Source organism: Camelina sativa, chromosome 17 (genome assembly GCF_030686135.1).
Source record: "Camelina sativa cultivar CO46 ecotype springtype chromosome 17, ASM3068613v1".
Lineage (NCBI taxonomy): Eukaryota > Viridiplantae > Streptophyta > Magnoliopsida > Brassicales > Brassicaceae > Camelina > Camelina sativa.
Window position 1 is genome coordinate 8,563,466 of NC_141896.1, and position 25,204 is coordinate 8,588,669.

Genomic DNA, 25,204 nt, shown 5'->3' on the forward strand with positions numbered 1-25,204 from the left:
GTTGTAAGTGAATAATCCATTTTTTTTTTCCTTTTTTTTTTTCGCCAAGTGAATAAGCCATCTTTTAAACTTAGAATCATGTTCTTTAACATGGAATTATACATAGAACATGGAATTATACACCACAAGGGAGAGTTTTGGAAGAAAAATAAACAATATTCAAAGATATTATTACACGACTTTTAAAAGTTGAAGTCAATATAATCCAATCCCATTGTTCACGACAAGCTTCACTTTCAGTTGAGTAGGTTATGTCCGAAAAAAACAACACCAAACCAAACCACATAAAATTCCTTAGCCACAAAAATCAAACAATTTTTTTTTTTTAATAAAAGAAAAATGACTCTATACAAGAGACTATCCTCACTCTCCGTTCTTCCTCTCTGCACTTGTGTCACTTTAGTTGTCTGAAACTAAGAGTTAAGGATTGTCTTTAAAAAAACCATACCAATAATCAAATGTGTTCCAAATTACCCAAAGTCTCTCCTAAGATTTTGTCTTTTCAGATTTCTGTCGCAGTCGGGTCGGCTCTCACCTCTGCCATTTTCTATCTGTAATAAGCAACAAAGCCAAAATCAAACAATGCTCAGCTTTTTAAAAAACATTGAAGAGTGATTCCAAAGGAAAACTATAGGAAGAGACATGTTTACTTACCCTTTGTTCCCTGTTGTGCTTGAGACGCAGACCGTTGGATTCTAGGAGAAGAACCTTGTTTCCCATTGGTAACACCAGGCAATGAATGCCTCTTCTTGACTGAAACAACATCTCTTTCTTGAAGATCAGGGCTTGATCTTGGTGAGTTGTGTTCTTGAACCTTGGCCTTCGCCGACTGTGTTGGCTGCATGAACCGAGGAAGAGAGTTCTTGCCTCCGCTGCTTTCTCTTGCTTCTTGATCATACCCGAAAGAATTCCTTCTCCCGCTTTTTGGTTCCTTGCCTTCTTCTTGTTCTGCTGTAGCCTCACCGCCGGTACCAGTTTCTTGTTTGGGGCTTGATGTTATTTTCTTGCTAACTTTCCTCTTTTGGCTCGAACCACTCTTTTCGGATTTTCCCTTTCTTGCTTTGACTGAAGAAGATGCTTGGCTTGCCGGTGTTGCCTGAGATTCTGAGATTGTCATCGGAGTTAAAGCTTCCTCAGGTAACGGGTAGGCTTGAGGTCCTGATTCATCTTCAGCCCGTCTCTTTTTGGAATCTGGTGTACTAATGACCGATTCGTGCTGTGTCTCTGAAATTTTTCCAACTTCGACCATAGCATTCTCAACTTTCTCCTTAGGGTCCTCTACAGTAGCCAATGATGTTTCATCTTTAACATCAATTTCTATCAACTCTGTTTGGTCTGTGTTAAAATCTGTGTCATCCTCTAAAAGCTTTGCTTCTACCTTGGACTCTGCACCCTCAGTGTCTGACTTCTTCTCAAGTGTGTCAAGGGAAGAAGTTACAGAGAGTTCGGTGCCACACTCAGATCCACTGAGCTCAGCTGCAGCAACATCTTCCAGAGAGTGATCCTTTTTAGTGTTTGTAGTGTCTGGTGAATCTACATCTGTTTTTCCTTCTTCACCCAACACACCATCTTTAGAAGACAGTGTTGCATTGTTTGAACCAGTAGATGAAGTTAATTCCTCAAACTTCGACTGTGCGGCAATGAAAGAAGGATTACTCGCCTTACGCTTCAAAGAATGTTTAGGCTGTCCATCAACATATTCAGGCTCTTCGAGCGAAGAATCTGGTTCCTTAGCAGCAGGTAGTTGAGACTGGATTGAGTCATAATAGAGCTCCGCTGATGCTTCTGGTGAATCATACTGGCTCATTTTCTCTGTCTCAGATAGCTGGGCTGCTAGCTTACTTGACTCATAGCTTGACAAATCAGTTTCAGTTTTGGTCTCTACCGTCGTGTCAGAGTTCAGCAAGTCAACTTGAGGTGATACTTTAACACTTTGTGCTTCTTCCAACTGTTGCTCTTCCGTTGTCACATCTGCTTTTGAAGTCTTCTCAGGTTTTGGAACAGACATCCACCTCTCCAACCAGTTCCAAGCAGAGCTAGGTTTTGTTGGATCACATTTAATGCTGATTGATTTTGTCTTGGGAGTTGACTCCATTAGCTATAAACCAAATATGTAATAAAATGAGTATAACAAGAAACCGAGTTTAGCTATCACAATATAAACCTTGAATAGCTAGTCAGAATGAACTAAAACAAGGTTTAAATACATACATGCTTAGCAAACTTGTTTTCGAGAAGCTTTTGTGCGGCTGCATTTGCTTCCACTTTGTCCTGAAACAAGAAACAATATCAGTCCACAGATTGTTTGACTTACTGAACTCTGAAACAAAGTGATACTGTAACATAATTCAGCCATCTTGAAACCTTACCGAGATTGCTGAAACACGGCTACCATCTTTTGTGGAATGACGAGCACGAACCATTGTTTGCATCTTGACAATAGCTTGGACACAACGCAGTGATCCCATGGCCTGGCTCCTAACCAGGTGGCCACGAACTGCAGCTTGAAGTTTAATAACTTTCTTGCTCCTCAAAAGTTCTCTTCGCACCTGGAGTTCAATATATAACAACACCCCAGTAAGAATAGTTTGCAGGACGGTTCCTCAACAACAGGGGGGAATATGTTAACATCTCTGACAAGTTCACAGAGTTACGGAAAGCTTCTTCACATCCTTAATAATAAAGAAATCACAGGAGAGTAAAGGAAACAAGACCATACCAAAAATCCACGAACAGCAGCTTGGATGATAACGATAGCAGACTCATCATCATCTTCATCACTTTCTTTTCTGAGTATCACCACATCATCGGTTTCAGATTCTTTCGATTCAACCTTACTAGCGTTGTCAACCTCGGGAGTAATAATGTCTTTCTCTACCGTGGATACATCAGCAGCATTTGGTCCTTGCAAATGATCAGTTCCAATGAAATCATCCTCCTCAGTTTCAGTCCCTTTCGATTCCACAAGAACAGGTAGCTCAGTTTTTCCGTCAATCTGCTCCTCCTCCTTCTCCACGGTTTTGTTCTCAGCAGACTGTTTCTTTTTCTCATCCACAGGTTCAGCCACATAGGTAACAACAGGTAATTGACTAGTCTTCTTTTCATCAACAGAAACAAAGTTGTTGTTGTCAGGAGAAGGAGATTTAAGGAGAGCAGATTCAAGAGTTTCTCTAGTCCGAGTAGAAGCAGGAGTAGTAGTCTCAGTCTCAGAGACAACACTAGTGATCAACCCACGCTGTTTCCCAGATTTCTTCCTGAAACTCCATCCACGCTTATCACCACCAGAGCTCTTGTTCTACATCCATAAACAAAAATTGTTTCAACACAATCTTAATCTCACATTTCATAACAGAGAGGCTATATAAAAACACAACAAAACCATTAAAACCTAACAAGATCAAAACGGACAAAAAACAAAACCCTAAGTTGTAATTATATATATTAAAAAAAAAAAAAAAAAACCTAAGTAGACAAAAATTAGAAACTCAGAACTTCCAAAAAATCAGACCAGACACTGACGGAAGCACAATAAAACAGATCTACGACACTTAGAAACACTCAGATCCTAAATTAGCAACTTCTTCAGTATCACGAGGACTGTAAAGCCTTTAAAAAAGAAAAAGGAAAAATGTAAAAAACCTCGGCGGAGGTGGCGTTAGGTTCAGCGGCATCATCACCGCCGGCGCAAGCGATGATACGAAGACAAGAAGAAGCTGGAGATCTTCCCATGGATTGTTCTGTTCTTTAGAAAAAAAGAAGAAGAAGACGACTAGGATAAGAAGACCGTTTTATCTTCTTCTTCTTCGGAGTGGGATATGACGTTGGATCAGTAAAGAGAGGGAGAGAGAACTCAGAAGGTGTCGTTGGAAATTGGAGCAGAGAGAGAGAGAGAGAGGAACTCAGAGAGCGGAATACAGAAAGAGATTAAAATACGGTCAAGTCTCGCATTTGGAATCCGCCAGTCCTTTCTCTTCTCTGTCCGTTGAGGTGCCAATTAAAGCGATTTTACGCTGTCACTGTCAGATCTCTCTCGTGATGACTCCCATTTTCTTATTCCTCTCCTCTCTCTTAATTTTTTTTTTTCTTTTTCTTTTTTTCTTTAAAAATAAAGTAAGCGATTTTACTAGAGTAACAACAAATTAAATTACTAGAGTAACAACAAATTCACATTACATGCTTTTGAATTCGATTCATCATATATATGGGTTAAAAAAAAAATCATGTATAACAAACTAAAAAATGTAACACACACACACACAAAAAAAATTGTTATGTATTTCCTGTTTTTAGAGAAGTACTAAAAAACAACGGTTGGATTGATTGAGGAAATGAATTATGAAATTAGTGGGGGATTATTCAATTATGACAAGTCGATAATGTTGGTTCACCTAATAATAATAAGACGCATGTGACTGTCATGTGCTTCATGTCTTTTTTTTTTTTTGTTCTCTCTGATCGCTTTGGGGATTTTTATTAACTCTTTTTCTTTCCCCCTTTTATATGTGGGGTTTTTATATATAGCTTTGTTTATTAAATTGTGAATCTCTCAAAAACCCATTTGGTTTAAAGACGTAAATATGTTAGATAAAAAAAAAATCTATATTTGCAGTGTAAGCAATAGTGACAATGATATGTTGTGTAATTAAAAAGTATAAAAGACTTACTTATAGAAAATTGTTGTTTCTTTAAGCTTTTCCTTTATCTATTTAGTATTCTTATCTTGGCAGGTTAACTACTTTCTTCTTTGTTACCATTTCCATCTTTTATTTATTTGCAAGTATGTATATTATTCGATTTAAAGCAAAAAAAACAACGAGGAAAAAATTGGATACTAGAATAGATGGGCTTTGTGGGCCTATAGTGGGCCAGATAAAGGGATAAAAAAATAAGGAAAACCGTGGCTTTGAAAGAGGTAATGGAAGGTGTGGGGTATCTCTCTGTTACCAAACTGATCAAAGTCCTAACCACTACTCATTGTAACATTGACATGCCTTTTTGTCTTTATTTTTGCCACGTGTCATATTCACAGTACTGCCAGCTAGGTCAGCATATGTATTTGTTTTGTTTTGTAGCTTTACGACAAAAAAAAGTATAACGTATCAAAGTTGTGGGTCTATTCTGAAAGTGATGGTAAATTATTACTCTCAACGTTGTGACAGTGTCACATATAGCCCACTGCCTGATCTTTTTCTTATGTTTTCTTTCATTTTCATTTTTGTTACATGACTCTGTTCTACTGAATAGTGTATACTACACCAAGACTGATATATTATACAAGTAACCCTAAGATTAATGATCACGTCAAAAAGAAAATATCAACAGTTTCAGACTTTGACGCTTCGTACAAAAGAGTTTGACCTCACCTATTTCCTCATTTTTTTTTCTTTTATACCACTTTTAATAGGTTTATGATGCATATATTTAATGCAAATACTAAATGCAGACGAAGACGTTAACAAAGGAAGCCCGTAGTCGGCAACTAAAAGCCAAAGGTGGTTGAATTTCAAAGTGTTAGAAAGTTTAAGCGATAAACTCTCAGGGCTTGCGTGTGAAAGATGAAACAAACCTTTCACGACCTTGACCAATATGATTAACCTGAAGACCAAACCTAAAGTGGGATTATACTAATATTTTAAATCAGAAGAAGCATCACTAATTGCTTCCGTCTTAAGTCAAATTATCTCAATCGTGCAAACTCATTTCACTGTTTTTGTCGCACTCACCGACAGAACGCCATTTTTACAACATCATTATCTTCAAAAACTCTATTTTAAGTATCAAGTATCTCAGTAAATAACAAATTTATAGGAGCGGATTATGAATCTAAGCATAAACATAATAACTACAAAAATACACAATGATTCATACAAAAAGCAAAACACATGCTTCATGTCATGCCATCACATGCCATCACAAGTCAGCAAAGGACAAAACCGAAGCAGTTTCTTTTTCTTTTTCTGAGAAAAATCTGAATTCTGAATATCGAAAACGTTATCTCTAGAAATAAATCATTCGATGTGGTTTACATTAAAATACAGAAGCCGATAAAAATTCCACAGGGAATTATACTTGAACAAATGTTTAATGAAAAAAATTAAAAAGTGATTATGAGTATCTCATTGTGTGAAGAAAGAAACAAAAACTGTTAAAAAGAAACCACATCGAAGTTTAAGAGTCAGTAGTTTTAAGACTTACGTGGCCTTCCTCTTCTTCCACCGGTCTTCACCGGCGGAGCCTTTCCGTTACCGGTGCGGCCGCCGCGTCCACGTCCTCCACGGCCACGTCCCCTGCCACGAGTGCTCTGTTTCTTGCCATTGGCCTCTTCTCCATCTTCACTGTAGTCACTGTCCGCATCACTACCATGAGGTTCCTTCTCCTTGTCGCTGTTATCTTCATCACTGTCTTCTTCAGAATCAGAAGAACCTTTTGATGCTTTCCTCTTTTTAGAAGCAGCACCTCTTTTCGCAGCTTGTTGCTTCGGTGCCAAAGTTTCTTCCTTGACTTCTTCTACAATCTCTGCACACAACAATCAAATAAATCAAGAAATGTTCAAATTGTGTAGGGGATTAATAATATTAATGTGAATATACCTTCTAATGATCCTTTGCCGTCATAGATCTCGAGCTGCAAGAAAAAAATTAATAGCGTAAGTAAACAGATGAGGAAATACCAAACCTGGAAGAGAAGTATCATCTTGAGCTTTCTATTGAGGGCTCAATTAAACTGACTCTCTTGCTTTTGTTACCTGCTCAAGCCGATCAGCGATATCTGTTCTGTCAACTATGACCATTGAATGGCAAAACCCGCATGCCACACTACAGAAAAACATACACAAGGAGTTCAGAAAAACTTCCAATTTCCTCTGAGGCAAACACTTGAGAAACTCACCCCATTACATGCATTCCCTCGAGCATATCCACTTTTTTTGGCGCTGCAGAGGATCTGAAACGAGAAAGAAGCAGGGTTTATAATGATAATCGTATGTGGTTTTTAAGCGAAAAGTTAGTTATAGTGTGGCCTACTTTTGACCGTTGGGGCCATAACCAAGTTCTCCATACTGAGCATGACCCCAACTTATGCAAGAACTATCGGCACCAACAAAATGATGCATGCTTCCTGAATCCATCCAACGCAAGTTCCAACCACTGTGAGGAAAGAATAATGCTACATTAATTATCAAAAAGCAATATATCAATCGGTGGAATACTGGAATCTGATTAGACAAACCTTAAATCCATCATAGGTTTAGGGTACATCCAGTCATCACCATTGTTCTTTATCTTTCCCCACATATATAACTGTCCTCCACCTGAAATGAAAACCCAAACAAGTTAAATTTAATTTTAAGTACAGGAACTGAAGACTGACACGAGGTAAAAAGACAGTTCAGGTTAGATTCACTTGCCAGCGGTACAAGCGGAGTTTGCAGCACCAGCAGAAAGAATGGCATTAGGAGGCAAAACATTATTCCTCTGAAACACATCAATACGGCGTGGAGCCCACTCATCTTTCTGCTCCCTATGTCCAAGCCTGAAATTGGTAACCAAACATCTCATGAGGAAGAGGAAGTTAATTTCCATCTACAAAACTTAAATATGAGCCAGTAACAACCTTCCATATCCACCAAAGCCCCACCTGTCATATGTTTTAAAGGATATTAGCAGCTGATGCATCAGAAATATTGAAGTTTTGATTTTCAAAGTAACCAAAAATTTGAACAGATATGTTACTTACGTGTAGACAAACCCATTCTTATCTACGGCCACTGATTAAGGGAAAAATTAATTATCAGAATGAGTATTTAGCTTCCTTGAAAGACAAAAATTGAGGACAGAGAAGAGTGACAGAAATATGGTTCATACCAGTATGATTTGTTCCACATGCAACTTTGACAATGGTTTCCTTTGCAAGAGAAGCGATGGCTTTGGGACGTGGCTGAGCTTCGTAGGCGAGTCTGACTGAACTATCCTTCATATTGAACTGAAACGAAAACACAAACAATGTAATTTGGTTTAAAGTAAATGATGGAGACATTTTGCCTAATTATTCAGCAAGTACAATTCATAAAGGCTAAAGTAACTAATCAATACATTAGAAATTTCAAATAACAAGAGCTCAAAACTTATTTGGAAGTTTCAAATAACCACAAAACATTCACACATGAAAATAAGCTACAGGTAAGAGACAAAAGTTGAAAAATGCATTGGTTGCACATCTAAAGTGTGCAGATAACTAAGTTACCTCATTATCAGTTCCATGACCAAGTTGACCATACTGTGGGAGACCGGCAGTCCTATAAACAAACAAACAAACACTCTGAAATTGAGCAAGAAGTCTGACTAAAATAAGACCTGGCAAAAGAAAATCCGAAAATAACAGACTAGACCAAACTGAAGAAACCATACAGTATAGAGGCTCCTTCAGTAGATGATAACCACACAGTGAAATCAGCCCCACAAGCAACGTTCGTAACCTCATCAGACACAATACAGGGAAGAGGCGACGATTCAACTTCTACAGAAACAAAGCCTGTAAAAAAAACACAAATTTTCATAACATTAGAACGGTAAAGACACACAAGCAGATATAAAGTAGAGTTTCTCATACCGTTTTTGGCTGAACCCGAACCCAACTGCCCATACTTATTCCATCCAAAAGCAAGTGACTGGCCATCATCACTAACCACTACCGTGTGGTTCCTCCCTGCTGCCGCTTTCACAATCTTGTGCCTTCAATATAAACAGCACAAGGAAAAAAAAAAGCTCAATGCCTAACTACATATCAATTCAATGCTTGATCAATCTAGCAAGGAAACAGAAAAAAAAAAAACTCACTTAGATAGCCCTGACACAACTGTTGGCCTGTCACGTTGGATCATATCTCCATGGCCTAATTGTCCTTTCTAAACATACAATTTCACATTAGAGAACCTTATACAAAGTAGTAACGAAGATGGATCAGAGCATTACCTCATTGCGTCCCCAGGTGTAGCAACGACCTTCAACGTCCAATGCCACACAATGAAACGAAGCTACATTTACACAGCAGATAAAACACAGTTAGGGAAATCGATTTCTCCAAATATCATCAGGGAGTGAGAAGAAGAGGAAGTGTTACCGCAACCAGAGGCGACGAATCGAATGTTAATGCCGACGAGAGGCCTTAAACGAGTAGGAGAGACCAAGTTACCTTCCATCCCACCTTTGCGTTTCCCAACGATATCCCAAGCCGTAGCACCACAAAACAATAGCTCTCCTCCCTTCTCCTCTTCCTTCTTCTTCTCCGCCACCGACGAATTCATCGCATCTGCCATAAGCTTTGTTTCAAAATTTTCAAAATTTCCTAGATCCAATAGACGCGGCGAATCGGAGGAAGCTTAAAAGTTGGCGGGAAAACAACGGCTAGTGATACTGACTGAGCAGATCGGAGGCGACGACAGAGAGGATTGAAGAAAAAAAATGGGAGAACCAAATTCAGAAACCCTAATGGAACACACAAAAACAAAAATATTAAAAAGTACAGAAGAGAGAACTAAAACGAAAGAAGCAAAAAAAAATAAAGAGAGAGAGATAAAGTGAGGTGAAAAAAAATATAAGTATATAAAAAGACTAGAGTGAGTAAGAGATTACTTGAAGAGATTTCATTATTTTTTTTAAAAATATTAATTTATAAAAATCGTTAATATTTTGCTTTCTTCTCTCATCGTCGTCATTTTGGCTTTTGCTTTTGTGTAACGTTTTGTCTCTTTTTTTTCTTTTTTCGTCACTATCTTTTGTTTTGTTCACTTCACTCGTGTGGAAAATTTTTTACCTTATTAATGTGCTTTTTTCCTTGTTTCTATTAAATTACAAAGTTTTGTCTTCCTAAATAAAGGAATTAAAAGATATTTCTCGCTCCCTGTTTTTTTTTTTTTCCTTTTCTTTAAAGGTGTTGAAAGTGAAATGATTTGTTAGCTAAATTTTATTTGTTTTACTAGTGGACAAAAATAGGGAGGTTGAAGAGGGATGTTATTATTTTGTGTTTCTTTACATGCCAAGAAAGAAAAAAAAAAAAAAGTGTGTAAATAATGAATACAGTATGCTATTTATTAAAAATAATGGCACAAAAATCAGCAGATTGAATTAGGAAATGTTGTATTCAACCTGAAAAAAGACAAAATATGGAAAACAATAGAAAATAAATCACTACTGTAGAATTGTATACCTTTTAAAAAGAAAAAAATTAGGGCATCTCCATTGGTAAGTTATTATTTTGAGCCTCTTAAATTTTTTTAAGATTAAACTGTGTACTTTTTAAAAATAAGAACTTTTAGAAGGTTAATTAAAACTATCCTCTCCAATGGTAAAACTCTTATTGGGGTTTTTATTTTTGAAGAAATATCAATTTCAAAATAAAAATGTTGCAAGTACAGACTCTAGAAATCAGAAGACCAGTACGACCACAATGGAGAGGAGGACCGAGGTCATCAGCTTTTCCTCGAGTCAATTGTTGAATTTGGTATCTTTCCCCTTCTTGTTAACACCATCGTCATTGTAACTATTGAAAAGCTCGCTCCTAACCTTTGTAATCTTCACAAACACTTTTGTGGCCTTAACGATTGTGTTGTCAAATAGCCACTTTATGAAATCCATTGCTGCTTTATTCTCCCCAGGAGTGTCATCTGAACTCTCATCTGTTTTTACGAAAAATAGAAAGATAAGACTAGGCAATGAGTTCCCTAATGAAAAGTCTGTTTATGCTTCCTCGGAAATCTACACTAGAAGTAACAAACATAGAAAACCACCTCACAAACTTATGATGTACAGATACAGGGGAGTGTAGGCAAGCAGAACGAATCAGAACCTCCACTATATAACATCCAAACTCCTATGCATAATACTAAATTCATATCCAGCAGCCATAGAACATATGCAGACTACAAAATCAGAAAGGCATAAACAGATAAGGGGAAGGTAAATTGATCACATAACTAAAACAGAAAAGACAAAAAAAAAAACACGATTGAAGGAGATGAACGTTCACCTTCCACGCTGATCAACAAGAAACCAGGTTTTCATGTAAGCATAAACCCATGGAAACTGATAACTTTAAGCAGTGAAAAGGCTCTACAAGCAGCTGAGAAAGCAAAGGAAAGACTGAGAAAACTGAAACCAGTTACCGAGACTGAAGAAGATTCACTTATGCCACTTCCATTAGAGACCAAATTTGGACTTTTGTTAGATCCAGACAACAATACTAACACCGTGTTACCACCATCAACAAGTGCAGCAGTAAAGCTTCAGGTTTCACCAGGAAAATATTAACATACCTTTATTGAAGCGAAGTAATTCATATAAAGAGAATCAACAATCACAAGCATATGTGATTAGCAGAAATGATAACAAAAAGGAAACGTATACCAAATGAGATTTCTGAAGTTAATCACAAAGAGGGAGAACAAAACTTTGCACAGACTTATAAAATACAAACATGATCGAAACAAGAACGAAGAATCCTCAAGCCAATGAACCGTAATAGATCGCTTCGATATTTTCTTCACAGAATCTCTCTCTTCTTCTTCTTCACTTGGCCGATCTCTTCGAGCAAAGTCAGAAGAACTTGCCATCGTGAGAGAGATGAGATCGGACAAAAAAAAAAAATTCCAACCAACCATGTAGTGACACGTCGCTATTAAGAGGCGGCTCTTGAACCTCCTAAATAAGAGGCGGTTGTTGTTATATTTACCATTTTTGATTTAATTTTAATTACATTTGGCATAAGAGCTTCTCAAAGTTTCATCTAAAAGTCTCCGTTGGAGAAGCTCTTATCACTTTACCAAATCCACCTGAGAAAATTGGATTAAAAAAAAGCCTATGGATATTTAAGGCCCAACCCAAACAGTGAAGGAAAAAAGACCATTAGAAACCACGAAACGTTTTACTAATTAATTATTAACCAACCAATCAAATTCGAATACGGGGATCGCCACGTCAGCCTTCTTAACTCCTCTGCATAGAAAATTCCAATTTCCCAAAAACCGGTTCGCTCCATTTCTCCAAAATAACCGTCTTTTTGAAATAAAAAAAAACCGCTTTAACCATCACTCATTATATAAGTGAAATCTTCTCTACTTACTTTACACTCGCAATCTTAAGTAACTGTTGGAAGTTTTCTTTTTGACGGTTATCATCTTTCTCCCTCGATCGAAGTCTCTTTGCTTCTCTCTCTCTCTTTCTCTCTTTTTGTTCTGATCGCTTTGAAGAAATGGCACGTACGAAGCAAACCGCTAGGAAATCCACCGGTGGAAAAGGTCCAAGGAAGCAACTCGCTACCAAGGTTTGTTCTTCTGTCTTCTATATTCTTCTCATTACTTTTTCTTTTATCTTAGAACATATCATATATTGAGATCATGTTAGGGTGACGAACAACGTTTTGATAATCGGTTTCTCATTCTGTTTTTTTTTTTTTTTTAAGGCGGCGAGGAAAACTGTTAGACGACCGTACAACGGTGGTATCAAGAGGGCTCACCGTTTCCGTCCCGGAACTGTCGCCCTTCGGTAAGTTTCCGTCTTCTACTCTTCTTTGAGTAAATCATTTCATTCCATCTTTTGAAAACGTACGGTTGTTTATTTTGTGGGTGGTGGGGGTGGATATAGTGAGATACGTAAGTACCAGAAGAGTACTGATTTGTTGATCCGCAAACTGCCTTTCCAGCGTCTTGTTCGTGAGATCGCTCAAGATCATAAGGTATATATAACTTATCAATCAAAGTTCTTGTGTGAAATTAGTTTTTCGTTTTCGTTTGGTCATTTTGGTGAAAGGAATATATGAATATATTATATAGGTGGATCTGAGGTTCCAAAGCCATGCCATACTCGCACTCCAAGAGGCAGCTGAAGCATACTTGGTGGGTTTGTTCGAAGACACCAATCTCTGTGCACTTCACGCCAAAAGGGTCACCATCATGCCCAAAGACATTCAATTGGCCCGACGCATTCGTGGCGAACGTGCTTGAGTCACCTTGATGACCTTGGAAACTTATCTATTAAATATTGTATGTGTTTGTTTTCGTTTGTTCTTTGATGGGAGGAGATAGAATCATGTAAATAGTGTGAGATTCGTACTCTGGTATAACCCTTTGGTGTGTGCATCTTTTCTTTCTATGGTTATTCGTTAGGACTTCTCTTTTGCGTCTTGTTGTCAAAACAATATGTTTCCTGAATGTTTTATATGTAATGAAGTATTTTCTGAATCACTTCGTACATTTTCATTTTTGTTTCATATGCAGCCCGAAGCCCCTGTTATAATGTGGCCAACATTTATATCTTTTTAATTGAAAAAAATTTCTTCTACGTACAGATTTGTTATTTAATGGTTTCTCTGTTCGCCAATATTGGATATGGGGATCAATTGTTAACGTTTCCATTTGAAAGATCACCCTTTACTTATTTTGTATGATGCGAGAGATAATTTGCTGTAAAGTTCTTAAATAATTTTTTTTCCAGTCAAGAAATCTTGAATGATTTTTCAGTCTAGAAATCTTGTCTTCTATATAGTTTGCTTAGCTAATTCTTCGTTCGAATGTTATATGTTGCATGTAAAACAGAAAAGGTCAGACCAATTTTTGAAGTGCATGCATACGATTGCTTCTGGTTCCAGCATTTTCTAGTCTGTCTGAAGATCAAGTTGAAAAGTTTTACTTCTTTGTTGTTTCATCACTTTGTGCTTCAGATACACTAGCATTTAATTTCCTTCTTCAATTCATATTCCAGTTTTTCCCCCTATTTATCTTAACTTAATGTACATACAGGTTTGAACACGTTCCCCTCTAATTTATACGAAGTTAATTAAAGGGGGTCTTTTTGTAGTGGCTGAATTATTATTATTCTTGAATTTCTTAATATGTATAAAAATGAAACAACCGACACAAAACAAGAGTATCCAATTAATTTATTATCATCAAATCAAGAACACACATTTTTAATTATTACATTCATGTACAATTAAATTAGGTTCTTCCTTAAAGAACCAATTCAACCAATAAATAAAACGTACACACAGCTAGAAAATATATAAAAATATGATCATTACTGTAACCTCACCCAGACACCTTCGCTTGGTATGTTTTGATTCACCACAAATATCATATAATAACCAGGTTGTGCGATAATCGCCGACTTCGGAGTCCTTACTTGAACCTCATACGTCGTTGATCTACCTTTCCTCGTAAACTTAACATTGTCCAAAACCAAAAGCCTCTGATTCATCGAGAAGGAATGAGTCGTGAAGGAAGGAAACACCATTGTAACTTTCACCGGACCCGTAACTTCTCTAACTACACTAAACTTCACCTTCAGATTCATCCCATACTTAATCCTGGACTGCGATTTAGGAGATTGAATCCTCGGACGAAGAGTAGCAAACTGCGGTTCAAGATAAGCCGGAGAGAAAGCTTCCAACCTTAACTCCGTCGGAAAAAGCGCTCCGGTGAACACATAGAACGCATGAGGATTGCTTCCTCCGACAAGAACCCTACCGTCACGTAAAAGAACCGCCGCGGAGTGATACATTCTCGGGATTGTACTTGGGTTCATGGTCTCAAACCTCGTGTTAACCGGATTTTCGGGATGGTATACATCCGGTGCCAAAACCGGTTCACGACCAAGCTCCCATGCAGCAGAACCAGAAGCTCCCCCGTTGATGATCAAAACATCTCCGTTAGGTAAAAGCGTCATATCTCCCATGACTCTAGCATGTGGCATCGTCTCCACCGTCCATTGAGGATCCGCATCGTTGATCTTGATCCTCGCACACGTGTCAAGCGCTTTTACGAAAGTCTTCCTTCTAAAAGCGAGGGTGTACGATCCTTTCGGTGCACCTCCACACACCAGAACCTCTGCCTCGATTTGATCCGCTTCAAGATTCTTTAACGGTAATAGCACGGCTGAGCCAGTACTCGGGTAGCTCCTGGGATCACCACCGGGAATCGCCGGAAAAGTTTTAACCACCGTGTTCTTAACATAGTCGAGTAGTATCGCTCTGTTATTAGCGAATATAAATAAGTTCCCATCGGTGTTCAGAAACACATAAGGATAAAGATTGTTCTCTTGTCCTCGATCATTAGTCTCAGCCAAAAACGGTAACGCGACTACGTTAGGATTTGTCGTTTTGGGGTAGAACTCGTAGTTGAACTGTCCTTGACCTCCGATGACGATTTGTTGTTTACCGTCGGGAAGAAGATGGTTGGAAGAGTACCATCTTCTCTTCGAGAGACCGTTGTCGATTTCGACCCAATCACATTGGTCGTTATTACAAGGAGAGAAGGTTCTCGCTTTTAGCTCCCCGTCTCTGTCTCCACCGGTTTGGACGAGAACACCGTCCGGTCTAACCGAACCGGATGAGCACCATGTGTTTGATTGTACCGTTAAGGGACGGACGGTGTTCATCGCGACGTCGTATTCGATCGAGTGAGCTGTGCAGTCGGTTCTTGAGATAGCGTCGTTGGGGTTGTCGCGGCAGTTACCGTTAGGTAGAGATATGTTCGATGGTCCGAAATTGGTTCTGTCGAACATTACGACACGGTCGTTGCGGAGGAGCTGCATATGCATCGCGGAGATTCCCACGTTGGGGAGGAGGACGTTCCATGATCCTCCGGCGGCGGAGGACAGGTGGCGTGTTAGGAGGAGTTGGAGTGATGCTAGGAAGAGAGCATAGATTATGAATGTCGCTCGTGCTGCCATTTTTTTTGTCTTCTCTTATTTGATGATTTTCTTGTTGTGAAATGTTTTGTGTTTTGTGATGATGAGAATTGTGTTCTGACTTGTGTTGTTTATATAGTGGGCAACGGGACATTTTAGTATACTGTATACGTACGTTACGAAAATATATATTCTAATAATGTAAAACAATAATATGATTGTTATTCTGAAATATTAGAAAAGTACAATATATATAATCAAGGTCTCGACTGTATAATTAATAAGATTTTATATGATTAAGGTTGGTTGAAGGAAATAACAATACTGTTTTCATAATTTTTTTAATGTTATGGACAAATTTCTTAAGAAAATGTAAGACTATATTATTTGATGGCCTTCCACAACCGTAAACGTTAGTGATAGTTAACTTTTAGTTAATAACGATTTCAGACGTTATCAAACTGTACAAAATGGTTTTTGTGACTCGTGTGAAACTATGCAAAAGAAGTAAAGAACCAATACAAACTCCAAGGGAGACGTCGTCATCTTTTTTTCCTTCAAGTATATATATCATATTCATATTTATCCTTTGTTTCTCTCTAAAACAACAAAGTTCAGCGGCGGTTTTAATATTCTATAAAAGAATTTATGAAACAATTGAAGTTTCATTGTCTGAATTTTAATTCCATTGTAATGATTATAAAAAGATTCAAAGTGATGTTTAATAGGAATTGAAGAAAGTCTTCACTGTACATACATATGTTTTGATGTTTTGGTATCCACATCTCACCAGATAAACATTTATGGAGATAATTATGTATGATCCAATATTTCATTAACTCTCTCTTTTTTTTCTATAAAATAATATCTGATACATCATGTATTTTTTTACAAGTATGATTGTATTCAAATAACAATAATCGCTATTAATATGATTACATAAATCAGAATATATGATTCGTGAAGGAAACACATTATGTATTTATATTATTGGATTTACATGATCCTCGAGAGGGGCTTAATCTATAATTATCGATTATTTGATTAATTAGTTTGGGAGACTGCAGGGACGAATTAATGATGGATATGTTGTGTTAACGTCAAACATATATACATGCAAACTATATATATTATTATACAAGTCAAAAGAGTTCTTTACGTTTTAGTTCACCAAGCAGGGGATGTTTCTTCTGGTTCAATTCGTTGCATACTAATTATTATGGTCCTCACAAGTTTTCTACTACTAATAATAACAAAACAAGTATAAAATAAACATACAAACACATATCAGTTTTTAGAAAAACATTCATGCACATAAAATCGTTGCCTCGGTGTATTCCCGCTATTAAATATATATCTGTGATAATTATTTAGTATGTATAACATTAATTATTTAGCATATAAAATTTGTGAGTAAATTCGAGTTACATGAGTTTTGGACTAATATTTCTATATGCCATTCTAATCCAACGAAGGGTTTGGAGTCTTCGGACTAATCTTATCATCTAAATGGAAATATATAATAGTCGTTGTCATTATGTTTAGTTAAACATTATAAAATGCGTAGCATTTGCAACAATACCTATAATAGAATTAGTAAACTCCGTAAGATTCATCATATATCTTGATATATACACTAAAATGCTTACAATAAATTTCGTATTTATAGAACTATTTCAAATTTTATGTACACACATTTGTAAGATTCGAATTCACAACAAAAAATTATTTTGACTTGGTGTCAAATACTCAAATATAAACGAATCCACTTGTTAATCTGTTTTGAATTAGAAATTCATCAGAATAACAATTTCGCATTATTATTTAGATTGTGCAGATATATTAAGGGAATATACGGTTCATTTCTTTCAACTCCTTTTTTATTGGCTTGCTTTGGTGTCAACCGTCTTAGTTTCTAGCTATTGCATAATTGTATTCAAATCATTTTAATAAACACACGATATATGAACTATCTGTCGAATGAACATCTTTTAATATTATTGGGGTTTAAACATTTTTTATCTATTAGTTTGAGATTAATTAGTTCGGTAGACTGCAAGGACGAATGAACGATGGCGATATGATGCTGTGTTAACATAACATCAAACATGCAACTATATATTATACAAGTCAAAGTCCGTTATGTTTTTGACCTCCCAGGAACTATATCGTCTGGTTCATTGCATGTTAATTCATTTGGTCGCTCTAAGTTTTCTAACAAATACAAACTGCGAATAAAAACAAACGCATGTCAAATTTAAAGAATCGCAAAACATTCATGCACATAAAATTTGGTTTTTCGTTGTCAGATTTTTATATCTCAAAAGTCAAAACAAATGCTTAATTAGTACTTCGTACGTAAACATATATGATCCCTCTGTATAAGTTAAGACGGATTATTTTCATTTACAGTTTAAATTAAATTTTTGATACATATATACCTTTCACTCGATAGTATTTGACGACATAGGTTTACATTTGTAAATTAATATCAGCCGTATCACCAAATCTAATGATTGACGGATGACATTCCATTCATGAATGCGGTTAGTTGACTCTCTGTTTTTTTATATGTTGCTATAATGCTAATCATATGCATCCTATTTTTGCGTTATCATATAATATATATGTATCATCACACACATACATATGTACATATATATATTTTATTAGATTTTGTTTTAAGAAGTCAAAAAAGAAAAAAGATATTGTTTGGAAGTCATGTTATACTTTATTTGCCACCATGTCTTATAAGTTTCGCTGACTTAATTAATGATTATGAAAACTATTTGAATATTTTTCTTTCTAAAATGTTAATCTAACTTGAAAACATTTTTTTTTTCCTAACTTGAAAACATGATTACGAGGATATGTCACGATCCACTGTATCTAAGTTATGTGTGCCGAAGGCCTGATGGTTAGCGTGACTTCGACCAATCGGCGGAGCTGCCATATCAACTACTACCTGATAACTGATGATTAAAGGTTCATGCTCGCTTACTTATGCATTCATATATGTTACGAGACATAATTTTAAAACAGACCCGTTGCATATATATATATATATATATATATATATCATAGATGATAGAACATAGCAAAATGTAAAGTACATAACAATCCAAACACACTAAACCCCTACCGTTTACTATAAACGACCAAGCAAAAAAAAAAAAAAAAAACAAGCAAGCAAAACACTAAACCAATGCCTTATCTTGCAACTTTTGTTCCTACAAATGTAGACAACGTACAACGACTACAACCAATACAGTTTTTTGTTGCGCCCTCCTACTATCCTAACTCGTCTTGCAACCTTTTTTTCCCCACAATATAGGCTTTCATACCGTGACACATTCTCTTTTGGATATGAAAAGAAGTTAATACTAATTCCAAGTGTAAATCGAAAAAAGAAAAATAATTTCCAATTATATTATTTTCGGTGTGTGAAATATTTTTAAATAACTAACTCATCAATCAGTCAACCTATTTTGTTTAGAGATAAAGATTCATATATACACTAGGATATATCCCGTGCTTAAAGCACGGGTCAACATTTTTTTAAAAAATTATAATATAATAATAAAAATTATTGTTTTTTTAAAAAAATTATTTTGTTTGAGATAATATTTATTTTTAATTGTTATGTAAATCTATTAGTCTATATGAATACTAATTATTTTAGAATATTATAATATTTTCTTTTTGACGTATTATTACAGTTTTATATTGTTTATTTGTTGTATTTGCATCATATTTTGTGAAATATAAAATAGTAATTTTAATATTATAATTATGAGTAAATAAAAATTATTAATATTTATAAATTTAGTTTTACCAACCCGCCAATGTGGAAATTAAAACACACATTTTCATACATTTAGTAATATATCTTCGTTTAAAAAAATTCAAATCACAACATATGTAGAAAATATGCATTTTATTAATTATAAGTATTATATGAAAGTTCTAAACAATTTGTAAATAAAATAAAATAAAGATGATAGGAGAATCATAATTTGAAATCTTAACAAAATCTTCGAATTTAGTTATTAAAAATAATTGTATTGTATACTTGGATATAAAATCTTAGTTTTTAAAATTCTGATTGGTTTATATATTTAAAAAAAAAAATTAGTAATTTCGTCCATAATTTATTAGAGAGAGAAAATATTTTTTTAGATTTTTTTAGATTTTTTAATATTTGATATGTGAATGTTTTTTATTTTTAATTTAATTATATTTATTTAAATTAGTTAATTAAGCTTAACTATTTTTTTCTAATGGCAATTGAATGTAATTTTTTACACATTTTAAGGTTAGTTTCATATTTGTACTTCTCAATTAATATAGTAGGATTTATAACTTTAGTTTTGAAGAGTTTCTCTCTAATGAAACCACGTTTAGTTATTATTATTTTTTTTTGAAAAAAATGTTAAATTAGATTCGAAAAAGAAATAGCATTTTTACATCTTTTACATCTTATGCAATAGTAAAATCAAGAAAAATAACAAAAACAGAAAGTGCTGATTAAGAATAGAAAGGGAGCGATCAAAATCGCGATGCTAGCCAAATGCCCAGGCCATCCTCATATCGGACATCACCTCCAAACTGGATTGTAAGCAGTTGGTTTCGAATCTGTCTATCAATCCGTTGAATAAGCTGAGTCTGTGCAGTTGGGGGAGCTTCATGTCGACGGTCATTCCGTTCCCGCCAAGAGGAGTAGACAGAGATCTGCAGAACGTAGCACGCAAGAAACCCAATTATCCAGTGAAACCAGTGAGTAGAAGCGGTATGGACCACAGTTTGCCAATCGGCGGAATGTCGAGTGGAGTAAATGCGTGAGGCAAGATTGTTCCAAATACCAGCCGCAAACTCACAAGAGAAAAATAGATGGTCGCTCATTTCAAGTGCATTGTGACAGAGAACACAAGTGGCATCTCACGTTTAGTTAAATTACTTGATACATCACTCATAAATTTGGATAACAATTCATAATTTCAACAAACTCAAGATATTTCAACAATCTCAAACATATCACTCTCTCAATTCATAATAAAAAGCAACTAAATCGCCAACTAAAGTTAGAGAATCGTTCTTGTAGTTTAATTTTATCAAATGCTTTTTAAGTTTATCGAGTCAAATAAAAAAATTAAAATATACTATCAATTTCCTCATTTGATCGAATATATTCTTGAGCGATGTTATTAGTCATGTCCACCACAACTCAAAAGTAATTAACTCTAAAGACACAATGCCTACATACAAATATATGATCAACGTTCATTACATGAACAATTCTCTAAGTTATACACTTATACTCAAACTATAAATCTCCATCTCTAGCTCTATAGTTCTAATAATCTATATAAACTACACACTCGTATTGTCCAAAGCCATACATAAAAGATAAAATTGTAATTTGGTATGGTTCGGTTTAGATTGGTTAGCTAATTTAAGACCGGTTTAATTTCACAAGCCGACGTACGGCCGGCAATGACTAAACAAACAATCAAAATCAAATCATTTATTATTTGACAAGAAAACAAAAGAAGAAGATTGGTTTCTCTGTTTCTCTCCCAAATCCTCAAAAACACATTTTTTTTTTTGTTGTCTCTTTACCGATCAGATCTCATCAAACGAGCCATGGCTTCAAGTTTTAGCGGCGATGAAACTGCTCCTTTCTTCGGATTCCTCGGCGCTGCCGCCGCTCTTGTTTTCTCCTGTAACAACATCTAAATTTCCCATTCCTCCGATCTCTCTCTTTTTTGTTTTTTCCTTTTCGCACAAATTGAAATCACCGATTTGATTTTGATCCAATCCGATCCGATTTTTGGTTTTTTATTTCAGGTATGGGAGCAGCGTACGGTACAGCTAAGAGCGGGGTTGGTGTAGCGTCGATGGGTGTGATGAGACCAGAGCTTGTGATGAAATCTATCGTTCCTGTTGTTATGGCTGGTGTTTTAGGTATCTATGGTCTCATCATTGCTGTTATCATCAGTACTGGAATCAACCCTAAGGCTAAGTCTTACTATCTCTTCGATGGTTATGCCCATCTCTCTTCTGGTCTTGCTTGTGGTCTCGCTGGTCTCTCCGCTGGTATGGCTATTGGCATCGTTGGTGATGCTGGTGTTAGGTAACTTCTCAATCTGATTCCCACGATGATATCATCTATAGGTTGGCTAATTCAATTTGTTCTAAGATGTTGAACTTTTCTTTAACATATTAGGCTTGTTGTGGTTTGTGTTTGGTTTGATTCTCTGTCAAGTCTCGATTCTTTGTTCATACTTGAGTCACGAAAAGATTCAAACTTTTATGATCCTGTGATGATGAAGTTGATCATCTCTAGGCTAATTCAGTTTGTTGTAAGATGTTTAACTTATCATAACATATGTTAGGCTTGTTTTGGTTTGTGTTTGGTTTGATTCTCTGTCAAATCTCGATTCTTTGTTCATACTTTGAGTCACGAAAAGATTCAAACTTTTATGATCCTGTGATGAAGTTGAACAGCAAGGTAGTTTTTTGATTGATTCAGTATCACGAGAGCTTAGTTCTTTTCATACTAGGGCTGTTCTTTCTTGTTTTGCTATCTTAAAGTCTTTTACTTTTCTGTTACTGGATGTGAGAATCTAAGGGTATATGAGTTAGCAGCAGCTCCTGATATTGTTTCTATGTGTGTGAAGATGTTTGTCTTTGTAATCTTGTGCTTTTGTGTGATGCAGAGCCAATGCGCAACAACCAAAGTTGTTCGTGGGAATGATTCTGATTCTCATCTTTGCTGAAGCACTTGCCTTGTACGGTCTCATTGTTGGTATCATCCTCTCTTCTCGAGCTGGTCAATCTAGAGCCGAGTGAAGAAATTCAAAAGTATCTCTGCTACATGAGCTATAAGTCCTTGTAATGTTTTGGTATATTCTACTTTCAGTTTTTTTTTTCTTTCTTTTGTGGTATTGTGAGTTTTGAGTTTCTCATGAAAACAAACACCATGGGTGAAAATTATTTGACTTTTGGTTTCAAAACCATTTATTTTATTTTATTTTCTTTGCACACTACATATATGGATACATCAATAAGTAATAAAATATGACCATTCTCTTTTTGCCTCTCATTTTTCTGTTTTCGATTCACTAAAGTATGAACTGACAAAGAAATAGAGGAGACGGAGAAATATTGAGGACCTTGGAAATTATTAACAAACTTCACTCATCATCAAGAACATTATTTGGTTTCGAGTTTGCAGAACATTATGAGTTTCCATGAGACAAAAAACATGGATCCAAGGGTAATAGTTTAAGCAATACAATTCCAAAAGGTGAAACAAAAAGCCTCTTATAGATCACTAAGAAGCTTCAATTCTGGAAGAGATGCTAATTAGATTCTTTAGGCTGAAACAACGGCTTGTTGTTTTGACGATTCTTCGTTTTCTTGCAAGCTCTCATAGTATTTGACAAGAACATTCCATCCACTCGGACACATAAACCCATCTGGAGGATTCTCCCCTGTTCTTGCATAAGTTCGCATCTATAAGAAAAAAAAACAAGAAAACCGAGAAAAAAAACTCAGGTCTAATCGCAATCAAGATGACTCTTGGAAACTGGAGCCTTCAGTAAGAATCACAAGACTCGGTCTCTTACCTTTGTTCCAGAAATGAAAAGAAACTCTTTTGCACGAGAAGGATCGAAAAATGCCATCTTCTTCTCGACTGTATCATAAGCTGCAACCTGAAAGATACAAACAACACACATGATTGAGAACTGAAGTAGCATATTCAGAGATAATCAAGAAACTAAGATTTTGCAGTCAAGAAATTATGTTATGTTACCCTAAATGGAAGAATATTTAGTTTCTCAAGTCCAGGGGCCATGCTTAAGACTTTCTTCCCATGATCAGGATCATAAAGATCTCTCTTCTCAGTAGGATGGCCCATTCCTGCAGGATCACGACCTACAATATAGAAATTAGCACCAGCGTTGATCCTAGCCTTGGCGTGCCATTGAACTTCAGTTGGACCAGCATAGTGCATTGGTGATGGAAATATCGAGACAATAGTAGTTTCTGGGTCAAGAACTCCATCTTCTAGAACCTACAACATCATAATCAAATAAAATCATAACCTAAATGATTTATAAGGAAGACAAACTCAGAGAAAGACCAGTGAATTATTTTACCTTGCTATGTTGTTCCATTCGAACATCAAGAGGAACATCATCAGCTTTCGTGAAACCTCCTAAAGGATGAAGCAAGAGAATAGGGTTCTTGTAACCCATATCCAAAAGCCTTTTTCGTGTATCATTCATCAACAGAGCATGTCCATTGTGCACAGGATTCCTTAACTGGAATGCAAACACAGCATCAGCCTGACGATTATCAAACTCTTTCCTAAGCTGTTTGGGAGAGAGCCTGTAATGATCAAGCCCATCGTTATACTTAATCGGCTCAAAAACTTCTAAATCGCCACCAATGAGCCAGTTTCCAGATGGAGTAATGTATTCTTCCACATAAGGCAGTCCTGGAGAAGTAGTTCCCCAAGTTCTAGCTATCCTCTCTTCCTTGTTGTGTTTGTATATCTCTACACTACAATTCACAAACAAAGATTCATATATAAAAAAGTACATTACTTTATAAACAGGATTACACATATCAACAAATCAACAAGCCAGGACTATACTTTAAGACTCTACTCCTTGAAGAAACATAACAAAGTTGTAATTTTGATATATGTATACCTTCGGAGAGAACCGATGATATCACCTTGGGGGCTAACAAGAGCAACGTTTTGGGATGATCCGATCTGTTGTTTGGTGTCATCATCAATAGCAAGAACAATAGGAAGCGACATGTTGACAAAAGTACCATTTTGTAACCTAAGAGAATTAAAATGCAAACTTTGCAAATACTCATCTTCTCTCATGAACCCTTTCAAAGGACTAGCCCAACCTTCGCTGATCACATGTACCCACTCAAGATCAATCTTCGTCAGTTTCACTTTCGGCATCGTCTCTGATTCAGCTTTCTTCGCCGCAATATCAGATTCCGGTACTATCAATTCCACCAATTCACCACCGTCTGGGTCAATCAAGGAGCTCTTAACAGCCATTTTCGAAGAAGAAGAAGGAGAAACAGATTGCATTATTGTTGGGTTTCGTTTATAGACCAAATTAACAAAAGGGTTGTGATTAAAAGACGAGAAGAAGGAGATTTGATTGGTGAAAGAGGATGATTTTGAGTTTCTAGGTTGGTAGAGAGTGAGGTGTGAAACGTACGTGGATCTGATCAGAAGAGACATGGATCTTTGTAAAGATAGCTACTTTGGGAAAGAAGCGAGAGAAGTGGAGAGTAGAGAGTGAACAGTGAAGGGTCGAACATGTTGGAGGAAGAAGACGAAGACTGAAAGAGATCCATCACACGTTTCTCCACTTTTGGCTCTTTTGCTTCTTTTCTAGTTTGCAGAGCATTTTTGGTTTGTGGATGTAATTATTGCCTTTTCTGTGAAATGTCCTTTTCACCCCTTCTTTGTTCTTTGGGGACCA

General features: G+C 36.1%; 5 protein-coding genes, 1 long non-coding RNA gene and 1 pseudogene across 7 annotated transcripts; 2 read left to right on the forward strand and 5 right to left on the reverse strand.

Moving 5' to 3' along the window:
• Positions 1-135: 135 nt before the first annotated feature.
• LOC104756333 (protein IQ-DOMAIN 32) lies at positions 136-4,364 on the reverse strand. Its single transcript, XM_010478911.3, has 6 exons — positions 3,640-4,364; positions 2,720-3,295; positions 2,370-2,549; positions 2,212-2,271; positions 655-2,098; positions 136-551 (listed from the first exon to the last, which is right to left on the reverse strand). The coding sequence occupies exons 1-6, from the start codon at positions 3,727-3,729 to the stop codon at positions 532-534; spliced, it is 2,370 nt and encodes a 789-aa protein (XP_010477213.1). The 5' UTR covers positions 3,730-4,364; the 3' UTR covers positions 136-531.
• A 1,612-nt stretch (positions 4,365-5,976) lies between these two features.
• Positions 5,977-9,615, reverse strand: LOC104756334 (uncharacterized). The gene is made up of 16 exons (XM_010478912.3): positions 9,118-9,615; positions 8,970-9,031; positions 8,835-8,902; positions 8,608-8,729; positions 8,406-8,529; positions 8,242-8,293; positions 7,863-7,980; positions 7,735-7,765; positions 7,612-7,635; positions 7,406-7,530; positions 7,228-7,309; positions 7,023-7,145; positions 6,889-6,942; positions 6,746-6,815; positions 6,591-6,624; positions 5,977-6,516 (listed from the first exon to the last, which is right to left on the reverse strand). Exons 1-16 carry the CDS (start codon positions 9,311-9,313, stop codon positions 6,185-6,187), a joined length of 1,617 nt encoding a protein of 538 aa, XP_010477214.1. The 5' UTR covers positions 9,314-9,615; the 3' UTR covers positions 5,977-6,184.
• Positions 9,616-10,339: 724 nt separating this feature from the next.
• Positions 10,340-11,768, reverse strand: LOC104756335 (uncharacterized). Its single transcript, XR_762300.2, has 3 exons — positions 11,023-11,768; positions 10,784-10,915; positions 10,340-10,672 (listed from the first exon to the last, which is right to left on the reverse strand). It is a non-coding gene; the product is annotated as an uncharacterized LOC104756335 (long non-coding RNA).
• Positions 11,769-12,117: 349 nt separating this feature from the next.
• On the forward strand, positions 12,118-13,231 carry LOC104756336 (histone H3-like 2). Its single transcript, XM_010478913.2, has 4 exons — positions 12,118-12,315; positions 12,454-12,536; positions 12,636-12,726; positions 12,824-13,231. The coding sequence occupies exons 1-4, from the start codon at positions 12,244-12,246 to the stop codon at positions 12,992-12,994; spliced, it is 417 nt and encodes a 138-aa protein (XP_010477215.1). The 5' UTR covers positions 12,118-12,243; the 3' UTR covers positions 12,995-13,231.
• Positions 13,232-13,915: 684 nt separating this feature from the next.
• On the reverse strand, positions 13,916-15,789 carry LOC104756337 (aldehyde oxidase GLOX pseudogene; annotated as a pseudogene). The gene has a single exon (XR_015586034.1). The product of XR_015586034.1 is annotated as an aldehyde oxidase GLOX pseudogene (transcript).
• A 5,246-nt stretch (positions 15,790-21,035) lies between these two features.
• Positions 21,036-22,771, forward strand: LOC104756338 (V-type proton ATPase subunit c2). Its single transcript, XM_010478915.3, has 3 exons — positions 21,036-21,399; positions 21,525-21,810; positions 22,397-22,771. Exons 1-3 carry the CDS (start codon positions 21,321-21,323, stop codon positions 22,527-22,529), a joined length of 498 nt encoding a protein of 165 aa, XP_010477217.1. The 5' UTR covers positions 21,036-21,320; the 3' UTR covers positions 22,530-22,771.
• An 89-nt stretch (positions 22,772-22,860) lies between these two features.
• Positions 22,861-25,201, reverse strand: LOC104756339 (ATP sulfurylase 2). The gene is made up of 5 exons (XM_010478916.3): positions 24,401-25,201; positions 23,843-24,248; positions 23,497-23,757; positions 23,309-23,395; positions 22,861-23,195 (listed from the first exon to the last, which is right to left on the reverse strand). Exons 1-5 carry the CDS (start codon positions 24,958-24,960, stop codon positions 23,055-23,057), a joined length of 1,455 nt encoding a protein of 484 aa, XP_010477218.2. The 5' UTR covers positions 24,961-25,201; the 3' UTR covers positions 22,861-23,054.
• Between the last annotated feature and the right edge of the window lie 3 nt (positions 25,202-25,204).